Below are 25,958 nucleotides of genomic sequence, written 5' to 3' on the forward strand. Positions count from 1 at the left end.
AATTCTAGCTCTCATCTATATCTTTTTCCTTTTATGAATAAACCTTTAGATTTTAGATTCTAAAGGACTGGCAACAGCGTGATTTGTGGGTAAGATCTGATGTGTATATTGACCTGGGTCTGAGGCTTGATTCTTTGGGATCAAGAGAACCTTTTTCTTTTATTGGGGTGTTGGTTTTCATAACCATTCATCCCCTGACGAGTGGCACTGGTGGTGATACTGGGAAACTGGAGTGTCTAAGGGAATTGCTTGTGTGACTTGTGGTTAGCCAGTGGGGTGAGACCAAAGTCCTCTTTGTCTGGTTGGTTTGATTTGCCTTAGAGGTGGAAAAACCCCAGCCTAGGGCTGTGACTGCCCTGTTTAAGCGATTTGTCCTGAATTGGCACTCTCAGTTGGGTCCTGCCAGAACCGCATCGTTACAGACCCCGGTCCCCCAGCCAGCCCAGCAGCACCCACTGCGGGGCTCACTCCACACCCGTGTGCTGGGCAGGAATTGCTGAGGCACACTCTCCTGCTGCTCTCACTCTAACTCGGACTGACTAATGGCACCTACAGGGGACAAGTGCATGGCTGAACCCAGCGAGCACACAGCAGGGGGCCGGGGCTGGGGCAGGCCCGCACCAGAGGGTCAGAACCACCAGGGACAGCCAATGTTCTGGTCACAAGCTGAAGTCTCTGGGCTCTGCCAAGCACCCGCTAAGGGGCCTGTTGCTTCCTACAGGGCAGTGAGCCAAGGCTCTAGCAGGGCTAGCAGATGCCCCAATGGCCTTTGCTGCCGGTCCCAGAGGCTGGAGAGAGTGCATGGCCCTCAGTGGAAGCAGCAGCGCCAGGGTGAGGGTCCCATGGCAGGGGTCTGCACGGGGACAGGGGCTCCTGCCAGAGCAGCAGGACTGGGAGCTCCATGACCCGCTGTGATCTCATCGTGTCTGTCAGGACGTGCAGAGACACAAGTATGAGCCAATGTTCCTGCAAACATCAGAGTCTCAGTGGGCAAGTCTGAGTCCACATGAAAGCAGAAGCGTGTGGGTGCACATCTGTCTGGGGGGAGTGTGCGAGCGGGAGCGCGTGGGTGCACATCTGTCTGGGGGGAACGTGCGAGCGGGAACGCGTGGGTGCACATCTGTCTGGGGGGAACGTGCGAGCGGGAGCGCGTGGGTGCACATCTGTCTGGGGGAACGTGCGAGCGGGAACGCGTGGGTGCACATCTGTCTGGGGGAACGTGCGAGCGGGAGCGCGTGGGTGCACATCTGTCTGGGGGACCGTGGGCGCGGGGGCGCGTCGGTGCACACCTGTCTGGGGGCACGTGCGAGCGGGAGCGCGTGGGTGCACATCTGTCTGGGGGGAGCATGCGAGCAGGAGCGCGTGGGTGCACATCTGTCTGGGGGAACATGCGAGCGGGAACGCGTGGGTGCACATCTGTCTGGGGGGAACGTGCGAGCGGGAACGCGTGGGTGCACATCTGTCTGGGGGAACGTGCGAGCGGGAACGCGTGGGTGCACATCTGTTTGGGGGGAACGTGCGAGCGGGAGCGCGTGGGTGCACATCTGTCTGGGGGGAACGTGCGAGCGGGAGTGCGTGGGTGCACATCTGTCTGGGGAGAGCGTGTACATTTGTATGAGCCATGTATGTGTCTGACAGACACCGATTAGTGAAGAGAACATCAACTCATCCAGCTGCAACAGAGACATGGTAACTTTCTCCTTCCTCTGCCCACTGCGATGCTTCCGCTAACTTTCCGGTGGCCCCACACGGCCCCTGCACCTGTTGGATGCCAGTCAGCAAAGGCGCTGCAGGGGCCCAGCCCAGAGCCGGATGCTGGGAGCAGAGGAGTTCTCTCCAAGATGGGAGAGACAGCAGGCGCCTGCTCCTCCCTCAGGAGCAAACTCTTACAGCGAGCTGGGGCTGGGCTGGGCTCTTGGTGACAACAATTACCCCCTGTAGTCAATGGCGTTTGCCCGGTGTCACTGGGAGCGGAGCGCGGCCTTTGCTGTGCTCCCAGGGGCTCGCTGGAGTCACGGCATGGCAGCACTGTACAGGTACCCCCCACCCGGCGGTGTCAAAAAGGCATTGTCAGGGGCAACCTGCCTGTAGCACCTGCTCCCGTAGCTGCTGTGGCTGGATCAATGGGAGTGGTGAGTAAGAATGGGGTGGCTCTGGGGCTCAGCATGAAGCAGACGCACATACACTGACAGTCTGCAGAGTCTGCACGTCAGAGCTCACCCCCCTCTAGCCCAGCCTCCTCTGAGAGCAGCCACTGCAGCCCGAGCCATCCCGCCCCCCCCGCAGGCGCCTCCCCCTGCTCAGCCCGGGCCCTGCTCTTTGGCAGCTGCCCCGCTGTTGTTGACAATCCTTCTGGAGACTGCAGCTCTCGCTGCCTGGACAGAGGAGCCGGGCCTGGCAGTATGAGTGGCTCCACCAGCCCAGCACCTCCAGGGACCCCTAAGGGCCTGACATTTCAGCAGCACCCCTCCACCTTCACCTACTGTGCTGAGAGCCAGGGGACCAAGTGTTGGGGGTGGGGGAGGTCCATAAAAGGCCCTGAGGATGGGCCTCCAGGCCCCCATACTGCACCTGCCACTGCTGATCTGCCCTCTATCTGGTGATGAGCGCTCTGCGCCCCACCCAGCAGCCTCAGCCCCCCACACCCCTCAGAGGAGCCACAAGCCACGCTCCCTGCCCACCAATTCACTCCCCTTGTTACCCAGCAAACACCCTGTGACGTTATTGATATAATCTGGGACCATATAGAACATGGTTGCAACCAAGGTCTTGCAGTGGCACCAAATCTTATGTATAGGGAGTCATATAAGGTGTATAAGACCAGGTTATAGGTTGCTGGTTATGATTATGCTGTCTGTATGCATGTGTCATTTTTTTTGGTTGAAGTTATGAATATGGGCTCTATCCTGTCTGTATTTCAAACTCATGCTGTGCTTCTGGGAGACATACCAGACAAGTTGGTGTTAGCTCTGCCTAGCCTGCTTGAAGGCCCAGTAAGGACCATCAGCTACACAACTGACCCATTGAGAGGAGGCAGATACGCCTTGTAACTCAGCAAAGTATGCAGGGACTTGCCCATGTGACTCCAGACTCCATTTTGCTGTAATTTTCCACAGTAAGGACAAAGAGGTTCTTACACCTGGAAAAAAACTATAAAAGGCTGATGTAATTGATTCCATTTAACCAATTCTAGCTGTCATCTATATCTTTTTCCTTTTATGAATAAACCTTTAGATTTTAGATTCTAAAGGATTGGCAACAGCATGATTTGTGGGTAAGATCTGATTTGTATATTGACCTGGGTCTGGGGCTTGATTATTTGGGATCGAGAGAACCTTGGGCTGTAACTGCCCTGTTTAAGCAATTAGTCCTGAATTGGCACTCTCAGTTGGGTCCTGCCAGAACTGCATCGTCACACCCCCCCACTCTGGGGCGGTCATACATAGGCTAAGAGGGCACACGATTATAGGACCTCAGGGACTGGCACCAGAATCCTAGTGACCTTAACCTACCTGATTGCAGGTGTTAATATCTACCCCATTCCTCAGGTGATCCAAGGCTTTGTCCAGGTTCCCGGATCTCGCAGCCCTCAGAAAGCTGGTTGCAGCATCGGCCTAGGGGAGAAAAGAGAGCACATGAGTCAGCATGTGCCCTGGCTCCTACCAGCCCCATGTCAGGGCAGGGTACCCATTGCAGGGCTAGGGGCATGAGTCATTCCCAGAACCGAGAACACACTGTAGGGAACAAGCTGCACCAGCCAGCTCCAGGGCACCTAGCAGGGACCTTCCAGCAACAGTGGGCTCAATCACCCCATCCCCCCAATTCCTGCTGCCCCCGTTCCACACCAGCACAGGCAGGGCCTGTCGCTAGCAGGCTGCCTTTTCAGTGCTGGAGCCTGGCTGGGGGTCTGTGGTGAAGCAGAAGGAGCTGTGGCTGAAGTGCCCCCCAGCAAAGCTGCCATTTATATGCAGACTCAGCTCAGGAACACGAGGGAAACGGCTTCCTTCCCCAGTGCTCTCACCCCGCCTGGCTCTCACTGGCGCTGAAAGGCCTGAGCCAGCCGCCGGATGTGCAAGAAAAGGGAGCAGGGCTCTCAGTGCTGCAACAACAGGCAATGCCCCATTCAAACCCTCCACTGTGCCTGTCCCAACCCCGCTTCCCCTCCCGGCCCCTGCCAGCGGGGCAGGCTCCCCCAGCTGTGCTCGGAGGGGATCGCATCGGGTCAATGGAAGGGATGGGAGGAGAGCTCTGTCTCGCCCAATGTGTTTGTGCACCTCGCAGAAAGAAGGCCTAGGGTGCTACTGCAGTGCAAACATTCCAGCATCATCACAATCTCCGTGTGAGGCAGTTAAAGAACCAGCCGCCTGACCGGGGCTGCACCTCCCAGCAGCGACGGCTGCACTGGGACCTGGAGAGGAGGGAATGGATGATGGGGCGCCATGAGGGATGCGGTCCCTGGCCACTTCATGGCGAGGCTCCCAAGGCTGGCCTGACACAAAGCAGCTGGGGAGGGGTGGAGAAGCTAGTCACAGAGCCAGGCTTTCCACAGCTACAAAGTTTATAACCCAGCCATACCCCTGACCACAGCTGGGCACATCTGTCTGGCCCAGGGTCCTGTTCCCCTGGCCAGGAAAAGTCAGTGGAGGAGGGACATGGACTATTTCTCCATTCTTGGCATGGAAATCAGTAAAAAATCCCTTGAAATAGACATGCCGCGAATCAACAATGAACCCAAGCTTGCTACAGAGCCCTCCTTCTCCACACCAGACATCTCACCAGTTTATCCAGAACCATTTCCAGCCGCTACTGGTCCTGCTTGGCTCTGCGGGGCCCCCTCCCAGCTCTGTACGCTTGTCTGGGACACAGCCCCTGGCCTTGGCCCCCAGCCTGAGCAGGAACGCAATGCCCCTCAGGAAGCGAAGCAGGCACAGCTCCCGGTGAGACATGGCTAACTGAGACACTTGGGCTATTATTAACCTTGCACTTCCTGTGCAGGGTGATGTTAATATAGTCATGGGTCATAAAGCAGGAGGTGACAGAGCACAGGGCGGGGAGAAGCTTCGCACGCTGACGCAGACCCTGAGCCTCTGACCATAGCCCCCTAGGAGTGTGTGCTTGGGGCTGCGGCTTGCTGCCGGAAGGTTAGCTTACATGAGGGGAAGACAAGAGAGCTGGTTAGCAAGTCAAACGCTTGGCTAGGCCCATCCCCAGGCCACACCTGGCGGCTTCCCTCAATACTACTGCCTGTGGGCATCCGGGTGCGTATTATGGCAGCACCCAGGGGTCTGGGCTCTGCACAGATACACAGAGACAGTCCCTGCCCTAAAGAGCTTATGCTGTAAACAGGCCAGACTGGCCGGGTGGAAAGATAACCACCCTTCCGTCGCAGGCCTAGAGAGATTTGCCCAGAATCACACAGGCAATCTATGGCAGAGCCAGGAACCCAGATCGCCGTCGTTCCAGCCCAGAGTTGTAAGCTCACGGCCACCCTTTCTCTACGGACGAGCACCTATTGGCAGAGCTGGCCAAGGGCTGGCAGGCCCCAGCCATGGTTCAGTAACATTTTCAAAGCAAATCGTGACTTGTTAGCAGCAGAGCAAAGCGAGACTGGGGCGGAGATGCTCAAAGGTTGTGAGACGTGACTTGGGACGAGCGGGGTCTCTTGGCACAGAAACTACAACAACCGGTGTGGGTTAAACTACAATGATAATAAAACCAACTCTGCTCTCTGGAGAAAACCCTTCAAATGGGCCTAGAAGGGACCCCAGTGTCGCAGGGCTGAGCTGCTCTGTACTAAAGCAACGGAAGTAATGACAGTAACACACATTGATTGGGAGCTTTGCACCCCAAAGGATCACACAACACTTCACAAACAGGAACTAGGAATCCAGCCACCACTGAAATGCAGCCACCTCTGGGGTGATGCAGCAGCTGTTTAAGTAACACAATGCAACAACTTGGGATAGGAAGTGAAGAACAGTGGATCCAGTTGAAACTATGGGGCAAATGCTGAGTGGCAGTAAGTGATGACCCAGGCTGGGACTTGCTCTTGACACCAGAGTTCACACGCCTAGGGCCAGATATTCAGGTAAGCCTGGCACACAGACTCTGAGCTCTTAGCAATCTGACCCCTAGAGCAGGGGCGGCTCTAGGTATCCGGCCACCCCAAGCAGGGCGGCGCGCCGCGGGGTGCGCTCTGGCAGTTGCCGGTCCCGCGGCTCCGGGGGACCTCTGGCAGGCATGCCTGCGGAGGTTCTGGTGTTCCCGCGGCTCCGGTGGAGCATCCGCAGTCATGCCTGCGGGACGTCCACTGGTCCCGCAGCTCCGGCGGACCTCCCGCAGGCATGACTGCGGAAGGTCCGCCGGAGCCGCCTGCCGCCCTGCTGGTAAAATGTCGCCCCAAGCGCGCGCTTGGCACGCTGGGGTCTGGAGCCGGCCCTGCCCTAGAGTCATCTTTCACCAGGTGCCTTGGAACATGTCTGTCAAGTGGGCAGGCCCGCTGAGTGGAAAGGCAGCCACTTCTGCAGCGGAGCACCCGTCATGCCAGGCAGGGGCACTGCTCTGTTCTGACCCAGCATGAGGCAGCACGTAATCACCGGTGCCTGGCCCACCTCAGACCGGTCCATGAGCAAAGCTGGGTGCTCCCCTGAGACTGCAAGGCCCTCAGGGCAGGGACGGTCCCTTCTGGAACGCATGACGCACAGCACGGGTGCTGCTACCCAAGCCAGCGGTACCACGGCTGCAGGCTGAAGCAGTGTCTGGGCTTGGGGCTCCGTTCTTCTCTCTCTGTTGTAGTTGTGGGTTCGCTCAGTAGAGTGAAGACATCCCAGTCACCCAGCTCTCTCTCCACTCCAACTGCAGCCTCCTGGTCCGATAACCCAGTGCTGACTGATCTCTCTGCTCCCACTTCAGGGACATGCAGCCAAGCCCCAGCTATTGCTATCAATCCAATCCCACGCGCCAGAGAAACAAGAGTCTGATTATTACTTGGGCGGCCATCCCATCAAAGCAGCACTGGCTGCCCCCAGTAGCACCCAGCCCACCAGGCTCACCCAGTCCTTGCTACCATTCAGCCCCATGGGCAGCAAGTTCCTCAGCCGCATTTCTTGCAGGAGCCGCTGGACTCAGCACTGGCTAACAACAAGGAAGAGGTGCTGGAGGCAGTGCTACGGTTTCCGATCACAGCAGAGCAGCCTCCTCATGCCACGCGAGCATGTGCGGTCTGTGTAAACCCCCCTGCCTGCTGGCCCCCTCCAGCCCTCCGAGGAAGACCCAACTCCAAGGGACTGACCTGCTGTTTATGGTGCAGAGTAACGAGGGAGGCATCACGTGGCACTGAGATGCCTTCTGCTCAATCAGGTTTATCTACTGTGATAGACAGGACCCGCGGCCAGAGACGTCCCCATGCCATGCTCGGCAGTGCACAGTTTGCACGCTGAGCCCGGGGTGCTGAGCTGGAGAGCCCACGATTCACAGCAGGGCAGAGCTGAGCATTTTGTATTGCAGCCTCAATGCAGGGGATTTTCCAGCTCTGGAGCCTGCTAGAAGCCTCCTTTGCTCAGTCAGGAGCAGCGGAAGGGCAGCACCTCAGCTTGCTGTGGGCATTTCAGCCGCTGCCCAGAGACCTTGCAGAGAAATCCCCTTGGAAGCGCAGAGCACAGTACAGCTTCCCTGTCCATAACACACAGCGCTGCGACGATTAAAATGAGATAACTCCACGGGCTCCAACAGCCTGTGGCTGCCAAAGCCTGGGCACAGAGCGGAGCAGGGAGGTGGCCAGGAATGCAGCTAGAAAGCAAACAGAAAAGCAAAGCAGAGCTTGCCTGGTGCACAAAGGAGAGGCGTGTTGAATACTCACAGCCACGTCTGGACCGGACCTGCCCTGTCGAACTGCCATAGTCCAGCACTTGAGCTGAAACCCGAACCTGGTCTCCCCTCACCCCCTCCTTAGCTAGCTACTCCCCGGCTTTGTGCGAGCCAGTAAGTTACACTGCATTCTGGCTAAAAATACAGGCTCCCTCCTCGCTCCAGCGCGGGCCCTTCAGGGCTCGCCAGACGCTAATGGAATTGGTTCATTTTCTCTCCATTATTCTGTCAGTTGGGATATTTACTACTGAGCCTCCTCCAGAAAGCAGCTGGCTGCTGCCCAGGCCAGGGCGTGGGTCGGAGCTGCTGGTGCCCTCCTGAGAATGGCAGAGAGGATGAGCTCAGAAGACATGCCAAGGAGCCTAGCGTTCAATGGTCAATGCATACCACCAAGGAGGGGGGCTGCGGTGTCCTTGTGGCCACCAACTGCTGGGGGACAGGGCCCTTCAGACCAGGCTGAGGCGTGGGGGAGCCAGGCAAACTGCTGCTTTTCTCCCCACAACCCACGTGCATGTCTCAGGGATGCATATCGTGTCCTAGGATGTCAGGCAGCAGCAGCTAGACAACGTGGGCAGCCTGAGAAGAGGGGACGGCTTGGCTTGGATGTGAGCAGCACGGAAACAGATCTGTGACTCTACTGTCTTCTTGGCGCTACAGTGCGTCTGTCTGTCACTTCTGGGTGTCTTTTCATGGCGACTCTCTTCTACATCAGTGAGTCACCATGTCAGAGGCCAGAGCAGATGAACTCAGCCATTGAAAAAGTACCAAAGGGATGATAGAGCAGGGCTAATTTCCAACAAAAGGACCTTCTGCATCATTCTTAAAATAAGGGCAGGCAGGTTGAGAGGAGCTCAGAGGGTTGTGTCTGCCATCAGCCCTGCACACACACACCCCGGCATGTTCGCTCACCACTTACACAAGTGCTTGCACGCCCACACGCACTCACTGCCTCCATACACAGAGAAGCCATTTGTATTTTTCTGTCTTCAAACTGTCTGGACCGTGTCTCTGTGCCTTTCCATCTCCCGGGCAGTTTTCCGGGACAGTTTAGTCCAATGGGAGGAGATATTCTTCCTGGCATTGCCCACTGAACGCAAAGACGAGAGAGATTCGATGGGAGAAGGACCAGACCCAGACTTTGCCGAGGGCTTTGCAACGCCCAGGACGAACGGCCAGAGGAGCACATGACACTACTCTTATTCTACCTGCTTTCTGCTGACGATTTACTCCCACTTTGTCCCTCCCCGGCACGGGGCTTTCCCTTCAGTCCCAAGCGCTGGGCTCTTCCCAACAGTCCAGCCCAATGCAACCAGGGGCGGCTCTAGGCATTTTGCCACCCCAAGCACGGCAGGCAGGCTGCCTTTGGCAGCTTGCCTGCGGAGGGTCCGCTGGTCCCGCCTGCGGGAGGTCCTCCGAAGCCACGGGACCAGCGGACCCTCTGCAGGCAAGTCGCCAAAGGCAGCCTGCCTGCCACCCTCACGGCGACCAGCAGAGTGCCCCCCACAGCTTGCCGCCCCAAGCACGCCCCTGAATGCAACACACACATCAGGCTCTCGATTTAGACTCACTTTGCACTTGCTACACCAGCCTCTGAGGGACTCACCCAAATTGGGAGCCACTTTTGAAACGCAGGCCCAAGTATCTGCCTAAAGCCCGCGGTGAGCAGCTGGAAGAGCCAGCGGGGGAACCTCAGCCCTGGCGCCTAGTCCCCCTGCAGTAACCACTGCTCTGGGGCACTGCTGGAGCTAGCTGCAAACAGAAAGCTACAAACTTCCTGGAGTTAACAAATGCATACATGAGAGACTGTGCAAGTCCCTAAACCTGGGCTCAGGCTGGGTTTCCAGGCCTATGGTCAGAGGATCGATGTCCCAGATCACTGCTCAGGACACTGGACAGGGACAGAGTCCTGATCTCATCTCCTCCCCTTCAGTCCCACCCAGGCAGCTCTGCACAAGGCTGATAAAGGAAGGGAGGTTACTAGTAACTCCACCTTGTTCCATGAAACACAGACACATTTATATCAGCCCAGGGAGCCTGCGCGGCCTTTGGAAGCTCTGAGCAGATAATGTTTTCCATGCAAACACCCAGCACCGTGAGTTCAGCCCCCAGTTACTAGGGTCTCTGGAGGCTAAGGCTGCTTCAGCAATGTTACCTCAGTCACTGAGCTGAGCAGGTAGCACGTAGTGATCACTGCTCCTGACGGACTAAAGGGTATGCACATGTAGGACACTTGTTACCCCACTCTCCCCACCTGCTTGTCTGCTGGACTGTACGCGACTTAGGGCAGGGACTGTTTGTACAGCACCGAGCACAAAGCCCCTCCCCCCATCTGCCGGACCGCACTGGCATGGTGTACATATGCCATATTTATTGGTGGACAGCAGCAGCGGAATAATTGTTATAGCTTCCAATTTGCTGAGGGCCTTCCCTGCGACGAAGGGGAGATGTGCACATGGAGGATCCAGGGAGATGACCTGGCTAGGAACGTGGCAGAGAAGAGATCCCAAAGCCTGTGACCTGAGTCAGGGATCCCCTGGCCGTCCAGCACATCTATGCACTGTACTCTTCCCAGGCTGGCAGCCCCAGAGAAAGGTGCCTGAGGAATCCACCAAGAGCAATTCCCAGATCCTGCATAATGAAGGGAGAGCAAGAGGAGAGAAGGGAAAGAAGGTCCAGGGCTCCCTCTCCACAGAGTTCCCCAGTGTCCTGCTCAGGAGCTGGCCCTGACAGCTCTGCCAAGGGCAGCACTGACTACTTCCACCAGCCGACAGAGAGGGTGCTGGGGAAAGCGCTGGCACCTGCCAGATGGCTCCCAGGAAGCTCTGATACCTAAATCGGTTTTTCTGGCACCTCCCCATGGGTTTTCTTGTATGACCCCAGTGTTCGCTGCTGCAGAGATCCCCAGGCCCCTCCACCACCTGCAGTGGAAAGGCCAGAGCACAGCAAGCAGCTAGCCAAACCAGCCTCTCTGCCCAGCTCTGTGGGAAGAGATGCACTTACCGTGGGCCGAGAGCTGGGGGATTTGCTACTCTGAAAGGGCCTTTACGCTTTCCCCACATGGCCAGTGATATGCAGCACAGCTGGGGCCTGCACAGAGCGCTCCTGCTGCTGGAGTCCCTCCCCACACAAACAGAGCCACCAGCGAGTCCTGCAGCAGCACCAACAGTTCTGTTCTGGGACCTGAGAAGGAATGAATGGGCTATAGGTGTTAATACCATTTAATACTGTTTGATGTTGAATGCAGGGGCGGCTCCAGGCCCCAGCATGCCAAGTGTGTGCCTGGGGCGGAAAGCCGCAGGGGGCGCTCTGCCGGCGCCGCGAGGGTGGCAGGCAGGTTGCCTTCGGCGGCTTGCCTGCGGAGGGTCCGCTGGTCCCGCGGCTTCGGAGGACCTCCCGCAGGCAAGCCGCCGAAGGCAGCCTGCCTGCCGTGCTTGGGGCAGCAAAATGCCTAGAGCCGCCCCTGGTTGAACGGTGACTAAGTTATACTAACTCCCTAAGCCCATTTATTCCACCTCAATCAGTACAATTATTATAACAGTTTTCACCCATCTAGCTAAGCCCCTCTCCCTTACCCCAGCATTCTGTGGTACATCTTCGGAGACCCTAGCCAGCCCACAGGGACAGTGGCAGTGGACCCACTGCAACTTAGACATCTTCTCTGATGCTAAATATCCCCCAGACACCATTTCTCAGCTTCCACCCCCATGCCAGCAGACGAGCGACCCATCAAATTGCACCCAGCCTTGTCCGCCTCGGGATCCGGGAGCCTGCCGTGACAGCCCCAGATTACTCTGCAACCTAACAGAATGGGCAGATGCCTCCTCACTCACACGTGGGCTCAGGAGGGGGGCCCTGCAGCTGCCTGTGTGCTAGTCCCAATCCCCGAGAGGCAGTGGCTGCAGACATGAAGTGGGCTCCACTCTCCCAGGAGTCCTCAAGGACAATGTTGGCACAAGAACAAATGGGTAAAAACTGGCCCTGCAGAAATTCAGGCTGGAAATTGGAAGGAGGTTTCTCCTCGTCAGAGGGCGAGGTTCTGGAACAGCCTCCCAATAGGAGTGGCGGGGCCAAACAACTAGTTTGAAGAGACGGCTGTACGAACGTATGAGTGCGATTGTCTGACAAGTCTGTGTATGATGGAAGGGGCAGGGCTCAGCAGCCCTCGGGCTCACTTCCAGTTTGTCTTATGTTCCTAACAGCTCAAGCATCAGGGCTTCAACCTGGGTCAGGAAAGGGTCCCCCCCAGAGGGGGCTGGTCTCCTTCCTCTGGAGCATCAGCGATGGTGACAGCTGGGGCTGGGACATTGGGCAGGGTGGGCCAGGGCTCTGCGGACTGTGGTGGCACCCAGTAGTCTCTGTATCTGGTGTTTGGCTGGCTGGTTCTAGTTCACACACTCGGGGTCTCACTGACCCCACGTGTGGGGCTGGGAAGGAATTTCCCCCCAGGTCAGACTGGCAGTGACCTTGGGGGGTTTCACCTTCCTCTGCACCATGTGGGTGTGGGTCACTTGCCAGGCTTCTACCCTGGCAAGGGGCGAGGCTCAGGCTCTGGGGCACTTCGGTCCCCCCTGTTCGCTGCCTGTGGCGCACAGCAGTCTAGTCTACTGTGGGCTGACACACTTCGGTCTCACTTTGGTTGTTGGGTTAGTGTGCGGGTGTTGGTGGCCAGTGAAATACAGGAGCTCAGACTAGATGACCTGGTGTCCCTTCTGGCCTTGAACTCTCTGGGTATGTCTACACTGCGACAAAAACCCTGCGCGCCAAGTCTGAGCTCAGCTCGGCTGACTCGGGCTTGGGCTGCGGGGCTAAAAATAGCAGTGTAGGCATTTGGGCTGGGCCTGGGCTCAGAGACCCTCCCACCTTGCGGCACCTGAGAGCCAGGGCAGTCATGGCCGCGCAGCAGTGTAGACATCTCCTAGGACTCTGCACTCCTTGCTGGCAAGGAAGCACGGAGCAGAGCCGGCTCTATCACAGGGCATTGCTGAGTGAAGTTTCCCTGGGCTGCTCTCAGGCGGAGAACTTGAAAGCAATTCAACCCAATTAAACCACTAAACGCTGTCTCTTGAGTTTTACCACTTGTGATAACATTACAGCTTCAAACGCCTGTCTCCTCCACGTCCTTTGGACAGCCATGTGCTTCTATCAGCAAGGTACTTAGCAGTTCCTGCTCAGCGGCCTGCTGACATCTGCTTGCAAATCCACATGTCTGAGGCTCAGGAGCAGCATGTGGCACACTTTATCTTAGCTAAATCAGACACAAGACAGGATGTAAAGCTGCTCCCATCACAGGCATGAGTCAACCTGGAGGAACCAGGTCAGGACAGTCCACTGCCCCAAACCCACCTTGTCCCTGCCACATAAGCTGCTTGGCAGACAGACTGTGCATGCTAGCGAAGGGCTGGGCCTGTAATGGAGTCACTGATCGCAGGGCAGCAGCCCCATCCCAGAGACAGGCTGCAGTGCTAAGGGGAAGAGGCCGTTTTGCCTTTGCCTGAACGCAGGTATCCCCACTGCTCAACAGCACCAGGGGTGAGTGATGGCCAGCCACACAGCCAAGCTGATGGAGAGCCAACACTGCGTGCTGCTGGACAGTGCTGGCCTTGGACACAAAGCGGCCAGAGAAGCCTGCCAATGACATGAAACAAAGCCAGAGGTTCGCAGATTTGGCATTAGGAACGGAGCAGGGGTAGGAAGGACTCCTGTCCAGTCCCTGGAGACCAGTGCAAGACACTCCCCTCCAGCGCATTAGCCTGTGCGTCATCCCATGCAGTATGGCCGCCGGCACGCAGCTGTGTTGTACAGAACACAGACAGAGAAGGCCCCTGCTCTAAGAAGCTGACACCTGCCACTCGCTGGAATACTAATTAACATGGGGGCTATGTGGTCCCAGTAGCCGGGGCTTCCACTGCTTCCCTGGGGTATGACTCTACCATCTGATACATGTCTCCAGAGGGAAATGGTTTCTGAGGTTCAGCCCTTTCTTCATTTCCATCCAGTGCTCTTAGCTTCATCCTAAACAAATCCTCTCCACGTGTTCACCACCTGGCCAGTTATCACAGATCTCTTCAGCTGGGTCTATCAACCTCTGCCCTCCAGATCTCCAACCACTGCCTCTCACAGTGCAGCTCCCCTGCTAGTGGAGGGCTGTGCTCTGTAACTCTGCTCAAAGCAGACCTGAAGTGGGGTGAACATGCTGGCAGCACTGGCCTGTTGCTCCCTCCTCGGGTTCGGGGGGAGGGGAAGGCTAATGTAGCCATAGTCCCTGTGGTCATTTAGCCAAGTTGGATACAAGCAGCATTTCTAATCTGCTCCATAAATCCATCCCACCTGCTCTCTGACTTCATCATGCTCTTCTGCACGGCCCCTCCCTCCCGCTGTTGCCTTGCTGGTATCAAGGTGCCCAGATCAACAGCCGAGTCCTTTCCCACCCGGCTGCTTACGTTGAGAAGCTGCAGCCCCTTAGAACACATGCTGTCAGGTCTAACAGCGAGCCCGTCATGGGTCACCCTCTATGGTCCCCCCGGAGCTACACACAGCCAGCTGACAGGGCGTGGAACAGGTCGGCCCTTGTCTACACTGCACTATGGCAGGTTTTACAGCCTGTTCTAACACAATGAAACTTCCCAGCACAGACAAGCCCCCACCACCACCTCTTGGCCTCTGCACAGGCAGCCCCAAACAAACAGCATTGTCTTACTTATCACCCCGAAAGCTCCTCCGCGACTGGCGCTCCATTGCTGTCCAGCACACCAGCCTTCCGAGTGGCATGTCTGCCATCTGGACAGAGCTTCCCAGATGTTGTAGCTGCACCTCCCTCAGGTTGCTATTTTCTGCCCCATGTTTCTAAGCCCTCAGTGGGTCCCTTTGTTCTGCTTTGGCCTCCTGAGTGTCCGCTCCCTGCCCCTGCAAACAGCACTGAGATGCTGCTTCGCTCCCTCATCAGGTTCCCCAGTACAGGGGCCCGACACCAACCTCCTTAGTCCAAGCCCAGCACTGTGACCACGGCCTGGCAGACAGCTAGGGTGACCAGATGTCCCGATTTTATAGGGACAGTCCCAATTTTGGGGTCTTTTTCTTATATAGGCTCCAATTATCCCCGTCTCGATTTTTCACATTTGCTGTCTGGTCACCCTACAGGCAGCACCTGTGCTAACGGGCCCAGGAAGAAACAGCATTAACACTGCTGTACAATGTATCCGTATTGCACTTCCCCAACTATAGCAAATCATTTGGGGAGAGAGGGGGGCTGAAGCTTTTCTCAACCTCCAGACATTTTATTTTGCTGCTTTCATTACCTTTCCCCCATTTCTTAGGTTACAGGCACCTTCTGTATCTGAAACTTTCTAGCCCCGGATCTCCAGCCCAGGCGTTTATGCCAGCTGGAATGCCTTTTAATTCCCCTTTAATGCCCCCAGTTTAACCATTTTACTGGGAAATGGTATTTTGAACTGGCTCAGACACCAGCATAAGGCAGTGGGGCTGGCTGGGCTGGGACATGAGCACCGTGGCCTGTCTGATGTTTCACAGCAAGCAAAGGATCACTGCCATCAGCAGCACTTCTCTGGCCCCCAGAACCCTCCCCTTCACAACCAGAGAGAGACGTGTGGCATCAGTTGAATTTCTCTCGCGTAGTTCCAGAACCAGAGGCAGCAAGCCGGGGGTGAAGGGGAAAGGGACTGGCACAGGGACCTAGGCTGCTAGCTGACCCAGCTTGCTGAGGTCTGTGCCAAATAAAACCCAACCAGCTACGAGTGCACGACCCAGGCTAGCTCCAAGGATTCTGTGTACTCACCAACACAAGAGAACTCCCAAAGCCCCAGATCATCCACTGACCAAATCCACATTGTTCTCAACTACAAAGGGATTCCATTAATCCTTAAGGCTCCAGGCACCATTTAACAGCCAGCTTGTAGGTCAAGGATTAATGCAGACCACAAGTCCTATAGGGATCAGGGATAAACCTTCCCAACTGTCCTGGGTTACAGGGGGGGAGATCAAAGACAGAGACATCAGAGACATCAGTGATTTGCTCCAGGTCTCACAGCGGCTTAGGGCTTGGCTACACTTACAAGTTGCAGCGCTGGTGGAGGCTTTCCAGCGCTGCAATTAACACCCCGTCCACACTTGCAGGGCACAACCAGCGCTGCAACTCCCTGGTTGCAGCGCTGGCTGAAAACCCATCCGGGTTGGGTTATAAGAGTGCAGCGCTGGTGACACCAGCGCTGCTCAGCAGGTGTGGACACTCACCAGCGCTTTACCTGTCCTCCAGGGAATAAGGAGCTATCCCAGAATTCCTGTTCAGCCACTCTGCACATCAGTTTGCACTCTACTGCTCTTGCCTCAGGTGACCCGCCCTTTAAATGCCCCGGGAAATTTAAAAATCTCCTTCCTGTTTGCTGCAGCCAGGTGTGGAGTGCAATCAGTTAATCAGTTACAGGTTACAGGTAACCATGCCTCAGCATGGAGCACAGGTGAATTGCAGGACCTCATCAGTGTTTGGGGTGAGGCGTCTGTTCAGGCACAGCTGCGCTCCGGCCGTAGGAATTACGATATCTTTGAGCAGATATCAAGGGACATGCTGGATAGGGGCCATCAACGGGACGCACTACAATGCAGGGTGAAAGTTAAAGAGCTGCGGAGTGCCTATTACAAAGCCCGAGAGAATCGCAGATCCGGATCCGCCCCACGACACGTGGAGATGGACAACATATGCCAATCCCAGGGTAACGATGGACACTTCTGAGCAGGCTGGGGACAGGAGGAGGAGGAGGCTGCGGAGTGAAGCTCCTGGGATGGGAAGAAACCGCAGATTCCTGGAGGCATGCAGCCAGGAGCTCTTCTCAAGCCAGGAGGAAAGTACCCAATCGCAGCAGCAGCCAGCAGTTGCAGAAGGACAGGCAGAGGATGTACCGGTAAGCGGCTTTTATTTTCTGGGTGGAAATGTTTCTGGAGAGGAAGGGGGTTATGGATGCATGCATGGCAGCGTCTAGATGTGGAATAGCCCGTTGATGTGGTCTATCACGTCGGTAATCTGCTTCAGTTATCTCAGCAAAGCTTCATCCAGAGCGTGGGCAATATGCCTGCGCAGGTTTATAGGCAGAGCCACTGTGTCCCTTGTCCCAGTGACGGCGCCACTCTTCGGCCAGGGGACCATTTCTGAACACAGGCACGCCGCATAGGGTCCCGGGCGGAATCCACATTGCTCTAAAAGAGCCCCCCGCTGTTCCCTAGTGACTAAACATCTTCCAGGATTAAGTCCTGTGAAAAATGTTGGGAGACTCTTTAGTGAAGAGATAGGGAGATAAGATCACCCCTGCATCTGCATCTTCACTCAACCCCTCTAGCACTCCAGATTACGCAACCAGCTCCCCTCTCACTCAAGCCCCACTCCTCACTCACCATTTCGTGGCTTCTGTTGTGTTTTCCTTTGGGATAAAGAATGCAAGTGAGAACTTGCAAGTGAGAACTCCTCAGTGTAACAATTCATGTCTGGAGATAGTGGATACAATGCTGCCCGTGTTAAATGTTGTCATTTCTGTGTGTACAGTGACCTTGACTGGACTGCCCAGATGTTCAACATCACAGAGGCTTCAAAATTTGAGAAAAGAAAGAGCAAAGAGGACATGCTGAAAACTGTTCTTCAGCACTCTGCTACAGAGAGAAAAGAATTGAAGGAGTGGCGAGAGAAAGCAGGACCCGCAAGAGAAATGCAGTGGCCAAGAGGAAACTGCTAAGCATCCTGGAGCAGTCTATAGAGTCACTCGTTGCCATGCAAGCAGAGCACTACCGTGCTACTCCCCACCCGCCCGTCCTTTGTGCCTTGTGCCCCAATGTCAGCTCAACCACCTTTCCCCAGCATCCAGGCTCTTACCACCACCAGCTGCCTCCAACACCTGTACGTTCCCCAACCAGCCCTGATACCTACCACCACCCTTACCCTCTGCATTCAACCCCATCACCATGCAGTATATGCACCCTGAAGTGCAGGATTCATTAAACAGCAATCCAGACATGGCATATGCAAACTTGTGACTGTACAGTTCACCAACCCACACCCTTGCCCTCTTGTGTTAATGAAATGTTGTGTGTCTGTCTGTCTGTCAAGGAAGTTTTTTTCTTTTCAATAAAACAATTCTTGGCTTTGAAAACAGTCTTTATTATAGCAGATAGTGAAAGACACCTTAGCCCAGTAAAGAAAGAGGCACTGCAAATCATATTATTATTATGGATAATAGAATAACAGTGTAAGCAGTGCAATTCACTCCCATGCAAGGCAGCAAACATTACTGTTGGCTTTCAGCCTCAAATTCTTCCCTCAAGGCATCCCTAATCCTTGAAGCCCTGTGCTGGGCCTCTCTATTAGCCCTGCTCTCTGGCTGTGCATATTCAGCCTCCAGGACTTGAACCTCGGTGGTCCATGCCTCACTGAATGTTTCACCCTTCCCTTCACAAATATTATGGAGGGGGATGCTGCTTTCCCCAAGTCTAGCTTCCCATACAAACATCTCCAGCGAGCCTCGCCCAAAAGCACACTCCACAGTCATTCTGCACCGGCTCAGCCTGTAGTTGAACCGGTCCTTGCTCCTGTCAAGCTTCCCTGTATAGGGTTTCATGAGCCAAGGCAGTAAGGATCACAGTGGGCATTTCGACATCCCCTACTGTGATCTTCCTGTCTGGGAAAAAGTCCCTGCCTGCATCTTCCTGAACAGGCCACTGTTCTGCATCATGCACCTTTCCAGGCCAGCCTGTGTAAATGTCAATGAAACGCTGATCCACAAGCGCCTGGAGAACCATAGAGAAATACCACGATTAACGTACTCTGATGCCAGGTGGGGCCAGAATAGGAATATGCGTCCCATCTATCGCTCCACAGTTAGGGAAACCCATTTGTGCAAAGCCATCCACAATGTCCTGCACGCTCCCCAGAGTCACGGTCTTTCTTAGCAGGATGCGATTAATTGCCTTGCAAACTTGCATCAAAACGATTCCCACGGTCGACTTTCCCACACCAAACTGGTTCCCGACCGACCGGTAGCTGTCTGGATTTGCCATCTTCCAGATTGCAATAGCCACCCGCTTTCCACCGTCAGGGCAGCTCTCAATCTTGTGTCCTTGCGCCGCAGAGTGGGGCGAGCTCAGCACACAGTCCCATGAAAGTGGCTTTTCTCATACGAAAGTTCTGCAGCCACTGCTCGTCATCCCAGACTTCCATGACGATGTGATCCCACCACTCAGTGCTTGTTTCCGAGCCCAAAGCGGCGTTCAACGGTGCTGAGCATTTCCGTGAATGCCGCAAGCACTCTAGTGTCACACGCGGCAGACAAATCCATATTGATATCATCGCCGGACTCCTCACTGTCACTTTGGAGCTGAAGGAATAGCTCGACTGCCAAACGTGTTGTGCTGGTGACACTCATCAGCAGAGTCCTCAGCAGATCGGGCTCCATTTGCCACAGAAATCGCGATTCACAGAGAGTAACAGAAAGACACTCACAATGGCGCCAAACGCTGCCGGAATGAATGCTGGGATGTGAAGCGATGCACCACGGGGCGCTGGCAAACAGGAAGCGGAATGACCCGCACACTTCCTTCCCTTCCCACAATACTCAGCGCCAAGGTGTTCTGTGGGATAGCTGCCCACAATGCACCTCTCAATACAGCGCTGGAAAGTGCTGCAAGTGTGGCCACACTGCAGCGCTGGTAGCTGTCAGTGTGGCCACACTCCAGCGCTGGCCCTTACACAGCTGCATGAGCAGCGCTGTAACTCCCAGCGCTGCAACTTGTAAGTGTAGCCAAGCCCTTAGTCACAGAGGCAGGAACAGACCTCAGGACTCCTGACTCCCACTCCGCCGTGCTCTCTCTCTCTTGCCGAGGAACACAGACCCTGGCAGGGATGTGAAAAAGGAAACCATATTTCAAATATTTCATTTGGGGGCCAAATTCTCAGGAACCGCTTCTAGTTTTCCACCTCTGTTATATATGTGTAGTCGCTTGCGACCACAAATAACGACACAGACACTCTTGGCGACTGCCGTCCAGCCTGCCATTCACCAATGCACAGCGCACTCAGAGCCCGGGGTAGCTAGATCTCTGGTGAGCCATTTAGGGACTTAAACAGCTGCTGTGGCTGAGGATTAGAAATGCTCCTCAGCTCCCCCCTGTGGGTGGGTCGCACTTGGCTGGCAGCTGCAGCCAGAGCAGCTTTGGGGACACTGAGAGGGAGGGTGCCACCAGGAGCAGTTTGGAGGGAACAGCCCGCGCCGGTGTGTCAAAACCCTTTGATAAGGGCATAAATCCTGCTGCTCTGAGCACATTTCTTCCCAGACTACGCCCATGTGACACAAATGGGTTTTCTGAGAAGCAGAATTAAGAGTCTGTCCTGTTATTCACAAATCTGGCTGGCTTTTGTAGGTGACAAATCTGAGGAACTGTCACAGACTGAAGTGTCACTAGAGGAGGTTTTGGAATTAATTGATCAACTCAGGGGTGAGCTGCAGCCGGTTCGCACGGGTTCACGCGAACCCGTTGTTAAATTTAGCAGCCATTTTAGAACCGGTTGTTAAGGGCTGCTAAATTTAACAAAAGTTCTGACCCAAACTCACTTCCCGCTCCTCTCCTGCTCCGCCCCCTTCTCCTCCCCCTCCCCTGCTTCCCGCGAATCAGATGTTCGCGGGAAGCCTGAACAAGCAGCATGGAGGCAGGTAAGCTGGGGCGCGGAGGGGGAGGGGAGGTGTGGCTGGCTCAGCAGCTCCCGGTCCCAGACCGCGGCTCCCTCCAGCCCAGCGCCGGCCCGGGGAGTTGGGCCCCGCGGCTGCCGCCGAGCGGCTCGGCCCCGGTGCCGGCCCGGGGAGTCGGGCCGAGCGGCTGCCGCCGAGCGGCTGGGCCCCGGTGCCGCCCGGGAGTCGGGCGGAGCGGCTGGGCCCCGGTGCCGGCCCGGGGAGTCGGGCCGAGCGGCTGCCACCGAGCGCCTGGGCCCCGGTGCCGGCCCGGGGAGTCGGGCCGAGCGTCTGGGCCCGTGCCGCCCGGGAGTCGGGCCGGCGGCTGCCGCCGAGCGGCTGGGCCCCGTGCCGGCCCAGGAGTCGGGCCGGCTGCCGCCGAGCGGCTGGGCCCTGGTGCCGCCCGGGAGTCGGGCCGAGTGGCTGCCGCCGCGCGGTGCCTGCTCTGGTCCGGCCGGGCTCGGGGAGTCGGGCCCCGCGGCGCCGGTCGTGGTCCTGGCAGAGTGGACCCGGTCCCCAGGCTGTGTGGTAAGGGGGCAGGGAGGGGGTGGGTTGTGGGGTGGATAGGGGTCAGGGCAGTCAGAGGGCAGGGAACAGGGGATTGAATAGGGGCAAGGGTCCCGGGGAGCAGTCAGGAAAGAGCAGGGTTGGATGAGGTGGTGGGGGCACTCAGAGACAGAGAGAAGGGGTAGTTGTATGGGGTAGGGGTTCTGGGGGGCCATTGAGAATGAGAGGAGGGGTTGGGTGGCGGCAAGGGGCAGTCAGGGGACAGGGAAGGGGGGATGGGTCAGGGGTCTCGGAGTGTGTGTGTCAAGGAACATGAGGGGTTGGATGGGGCACGACCCCCCCACCCCGGAGGGGGGGAGAAGGAGGGAACCCGTTGTTAAAATTTTGGAGGGAGGAGGGAACCGGTTGTTAAAAATTTGGCAGCTCATCACTGGATAAACTCAACATTAACAAATCACCGGGACCCGATGGCATTCACCCAAGAGTTCTGAAAGAACTCAAATGTGAAGTTGCGGAACTATTAACTAAGATTTGTAACCTGTCCTTTAAATCAGCTTCGGTACCCAATGACTGGAAGTTAGCTAATGTAACGCCAATATTTAAAAAGGGCTCTAGAGGTGATCCTGACAATTACAGACCGGTAAGTCTAACGTCAGTACCGGGCAAATTAGTCGAAACAATAGTTAAGAATAAAATTGTCACACACATAGAAAAATAAACTGTTGAGCAATAGTCAACATGGTTTCTGTAAAGGGAAATCATGTCTTACTAATCTATTAGAGTCCAAACATGTGGACAAGGGGGATCCAGTGGACATAGTGTACTTAGATTTCCAGAAAGCCTTTGACAAGGTCCCTCACCAAAGGCTCTTACGTAAATTAAGCTGTCATGAGATAAAAGGGAAGGTCCTTTAATGGATTGAGAACTGGTTAAAAGACAGGGAACAAAGGGTAGGAATTAATAGTAAATTCTCAGAATGGAGAGGGGTAACTAGTGGTGTTCCCCAAGGGTCAGTCCTAGGACCAATCCTATTCAATTTATTCATAAATGATCTGGAGAAAGGGGTAAACAGTGAAGTGGCAAAGTTTGCAGATGATACTAAACTACTCAAGATAAAGTTAAGACCAAAGCAGATTGTGAAGAACTTCAAAAAGATCTCACAAAACTAAGTGATTGGGCAACAAAATGGCAAATGAAATTTAATGTGGATAAATGTAAAGTAATGCACATTGGAAAAAATAACCCCAACTACACATACAATATGATGGGGGCTAATTTAGCTACGAGTCAGGAAAAAGATCTTGGAGTCGTTGTGGATAGTTCTCTGAAGATGTCCATGCAGTGTGCAGAGGCGGTCAAAAACGCAAACAGGATGTTAGGAATCATTAAAAAGGGGATAGAGAATAAGACTGAGAATATATTATTGCCCTTATATAAATCCATGGTATGCCCACATCTCGAATACCGTGTACAGATGTGGTCTCCTCACCTCAAAAAAGATATTCTAGCACTAGAAAAGGTTCAGAAAAGGGCAACTAAAATGATTAGGGGTTTGGAGAGGGTCCCATATGATGAAAGATTAAAGAGGCTAGGACTCTTCAGCTTGGAAAAGAGGAGACTAAGGGGGGATACGATAGAGGTATATAAAATCATGACTGGTGTGGAGAAAGTGGATAAGGAAAAGTTATTTACTTATTCTCATAATACAAGAACTAGGGGTCACCAAATGAAATTAATGGGCAGCAGGTTTAAAACAAATAAAAGGAAGTTCTTCATCACGCAGCGCACAGTCAACTTGTGGAACTCCTTACCTGAGGAGGTTGTGAAGGCTAGGACTATAACAATGTTTAAAAGGGGACTGGATAAATTAATGGTGGTTAAGTCCATAAATGGCTATTAGCCAGGATGGGTAAAGAATGGTGTCTCTAGCCTCTGTTTGTCAGAGGATGGAGATGGATGGCAGGAGAGAGATCACTTGATCATTGCCTGTTAGGTTCACTCCCTCTGGGGCACCTGGCATTGGCCACTGTCGGTAGATAGATACTAGGCTAGATGGACCTTTGGTCTGACCCGATACGGCCGTTCTTATGTTATGTTTTTAAATCACGATCGCCCTAGATCAACAGGCGGGCAGCCAGCACCAGCAGAGGTGTCAATAGAACACCATCCCATGGTGTTTGACCAGGGGAGCCAAGGCTATGAAAGAGTTAACATGGCTGCAGCTCCTGTCAGCATGGGCCATGCCCACTGAAACCTGTCGCTCCCTCCTGAGGCTAGCAGGAGCCCCCCGCAATTTTGTGCCTCCTGAGCGAAGAATGCTATTTTTATATCACCAGGTTCTGACTTAAGACAAACCGTTCATGCATTACACCTTATTACAACCTACCAGGGCTTACAGCTGGTTAGAGAGACACAGCAGCAACGTGACTACTTGATTTTTTACCTCTAACTCTCCTAATGCACTTTCTTCCTGGACCATGACAGCAAATAAATATAGCTGAGTCTGTGCAGACGGGGGTGTGCAGAGAACACACCAGGAAAACCCAGTGCACAGAAGGTATGTGACAGATTGCCACTTGCCGGTAAAAAACAGGGACAAATTCTCGGCCTGCCTGGCGCGGCCCAGAGAGTGGGGGAAGCCTTTCCGGCGAAGGGCGTGTATGGTGGACCCAGCTTCATCTATCCCAGACACTGCACATGGCTCCCAGCACTGAGGAGAGGGGCTGGGTTCCAGCACCCACTGCCAGTGCCCCAGACCCAAATCTGGTTGCTTCCAAACAGATTCATTCTGTGCCCAGGGGAAGGATTTTAAAATGTTGCTTGGGAGCAGCTTCTAATTTCTACAATCTGTTCCCACTCATTTTTTCTAGCCCTGCTTCAGCAGGACTGATTCACACCTGCTCTGCCTGGATGCAGTGGGCAAAGGCCCTGAGCAGGGAACTGTCTGTTAGAATCTGTACAGCGGTGACTGATCAGTGTGCTGGAACTGCGGGAGAGGCAGGCGCTGTGCTGTGGCTGAGCCAGAGGGGCTCTCGTGCCATCCCGGCTACTGTGCATGAGAAGTGCTCTCTAAGCCAGGGGTTCTCAACCTTTTTCTTTCTGAGCCCCCTCCCAACATGCTATAAAAACTCCAGGGCCCAGTTGTGCCACAACAACTGTTTTTCTGCATATAAAAGCCAGGGGTAGCAAGCAGGGCAATTGCCCAAAGCCCTATGCCACAGGGGGCACCGTGAAGGCTTCGGCTTCGTTCCCAGGTGGTGCAGCTCGGAGCCCCGAGCTGAGTACTGTGTGGCAGGGCTTTGGCTTTCTGCCCTGGGCCCTAGCGAGTCTAACGCCAGCCATGCTTGGCAGACCCCCTGAAACCTGCTCGCAGCACCCCCGGACCACTGGTTGGGATCCACTGCTCTAAGCCATCTAGGGAAGAAGGCCCCAAGGAAGGCTGCCTGCAGCACGGCTCTTAGGCTGTGGCTACACTTAGCGCTTCAAAGCGCTGCCACGGCAGGGCTTTGAAGCGCTAAGTGTAGTCAAAGCGCCAGCGCTGGGAGAAAGCTCTCCCAGCGCTGTCCGTACTCCACCTCCCTGTGGGGAATAACCCAGCGCTGGGGCTTTCACCACACTGGCGCTTTGCAGCGCCGCAATTTGCAGCGCTGGAGAGGGTGTGTTTTCACACTCTGCTGCAGCACTGCAAATTTGTAAGTGTAGCCAAGCCCTTAGACAATATCCCCCCTTGCACTGGCAAGGGGAGCTGTGCTAGGACCCTGCGAGCAACGCCTGTGCCTAGTGAAGGAAAGTTGCTGCTAGCATGGCTTCAAAGGCAGTTGGAGCCTGCGTGGAAACCCCACCCAGTGCACCCGACCCAGTGCTTTAGGTGGGCAGCAAAGATGACAACTTGGCAGCTGCTGTCTACCGTTACAAAAGAAAACTGGCAGCCAATCCACTTTCCCCTCAGCTATATCAGCTCAGAATACGCTGGCGTGGAGAGCAGGGATGGTCTTGCTTTTAACTCTCCAGCCTGGAAACAAGGGGCTCAGATCAGTTCCTGGCTCTGCCACTGACTCCCTGTGTGACCTTGGCCAAGTCCCCCATCTGTACAATGATCCATCCTGTGTCTCTCGTCTGTTTGGTCTGCAAGCTCTCTGGGGCAGGGGCTGTCTCATCACGTGCACACAGGTGCCCAGCACCACGGGACCCTGATCCCATGCTACCAGTTCCGACAGACACACGCCAGGCAGGATAGGTAAACAGCCTCCCAGCTATCCTTCCCCCAGGAATTGAGTTGCAAGAGCCCCCCGCTGCCTTTACAGGCTGCCCAAGAACTCACTTTCCGTAGGTGCAGCAGGTCTGGCATCCCTATTGGTGAAAAGGAAGCCCCCATGTCCGTGCTTGGGGTCTGCACAGATGCACAGCGAGTTCTGCCTCCAAAACAAGTGCCCAAGATCCCAGCAGGCACAGGGCTTTATCAGCAGCGGCAGGCCTCCGCCCTATCGCCACTCACACGTGCAGATGCTGAGGGGAGGCTCCTGCCTGGGGACTGGAGATTACAGGGGCTGAGCGTTTGAGATGGCAGGGTGTCTGGAATATGCTTTCTAAACACGTCTGCAGGCTCGTGAATGGGGCTCCGACCTCGGGCAACTGAACCCTGCCTTTCAAACAGGAAAAGTGCAGGGCAGGCCTCAGAAACGTGAGACACAGTAAGGGCAGAATTCCTCGTCTGAAAGCTGCTCAGGGCCAGGACTGCCTCTGACCTTGTGCGTGTAGCACCCATCGCAAGGGGACCGGATCCCTACATGTTACTGCAACACAATGAAACTCACTTCTACTCACAGGGCAGATCCAGCTCCAGCCTTCCCCCCTGGAGATCCCTGCATG

General features: G+C 55.2%; 1 protein-coding gene across 10 annotated transcripts in view; it reads right to left on the reverse strand.

The window, feature by feature from the left end:
• ANK1 (ankyrin 1) overlaps positions 1-25,501 on the reverse strand; it is an 81,100-nt gene extending 55,599 nt beyond the window's left edge. For 7 of the 10 annotated variants that reach the window (XM_039521429.1, XM_039521432.1, XM_039521433.1 and 4 more), the window contains exons 1-2: positions 25,411-25,501; positions 3,513-3,614 (exon numbers count right to left, since the gene is read on the reverse strand). In XM_039521429.1, coding sequence (XP_039377363.1) covers positions 3,513-3,614; positions 25,411-25,464 — 156 coding nt within the window. In that variant the 5' untranslated portion in view covers positions 25,465-25,501. Of the gene's footprint in view, positions 1-3,512; positions 3,615-4,776; positions 4,795-7,291; positions 7,425-7,858; positions 7,913-25,410 lie in introns of those variants that run through there. The other 3 variants (XM_039521428.1, XM_039521434.1, XM_039521430.1) reach the window with 3 other exon arrangements.
• Between the last annotated feature and the right edge of the window lie 457 nt (positions 25,502-25,958).

The sequence above is a fragment of the Mauremys reevesii genome, linkage group 2 (assembly GCF_016161935.1).
Source record: "Mauremys reevesii isolate NIE-2019 linkage group 2, ASM1616193v1, whole genome shotgun sequence".
NCBI lineage: Eukaryota > Metazoa > Chordata > Testudines > Geoemydidae > Mauremys > Mauremys reevesii.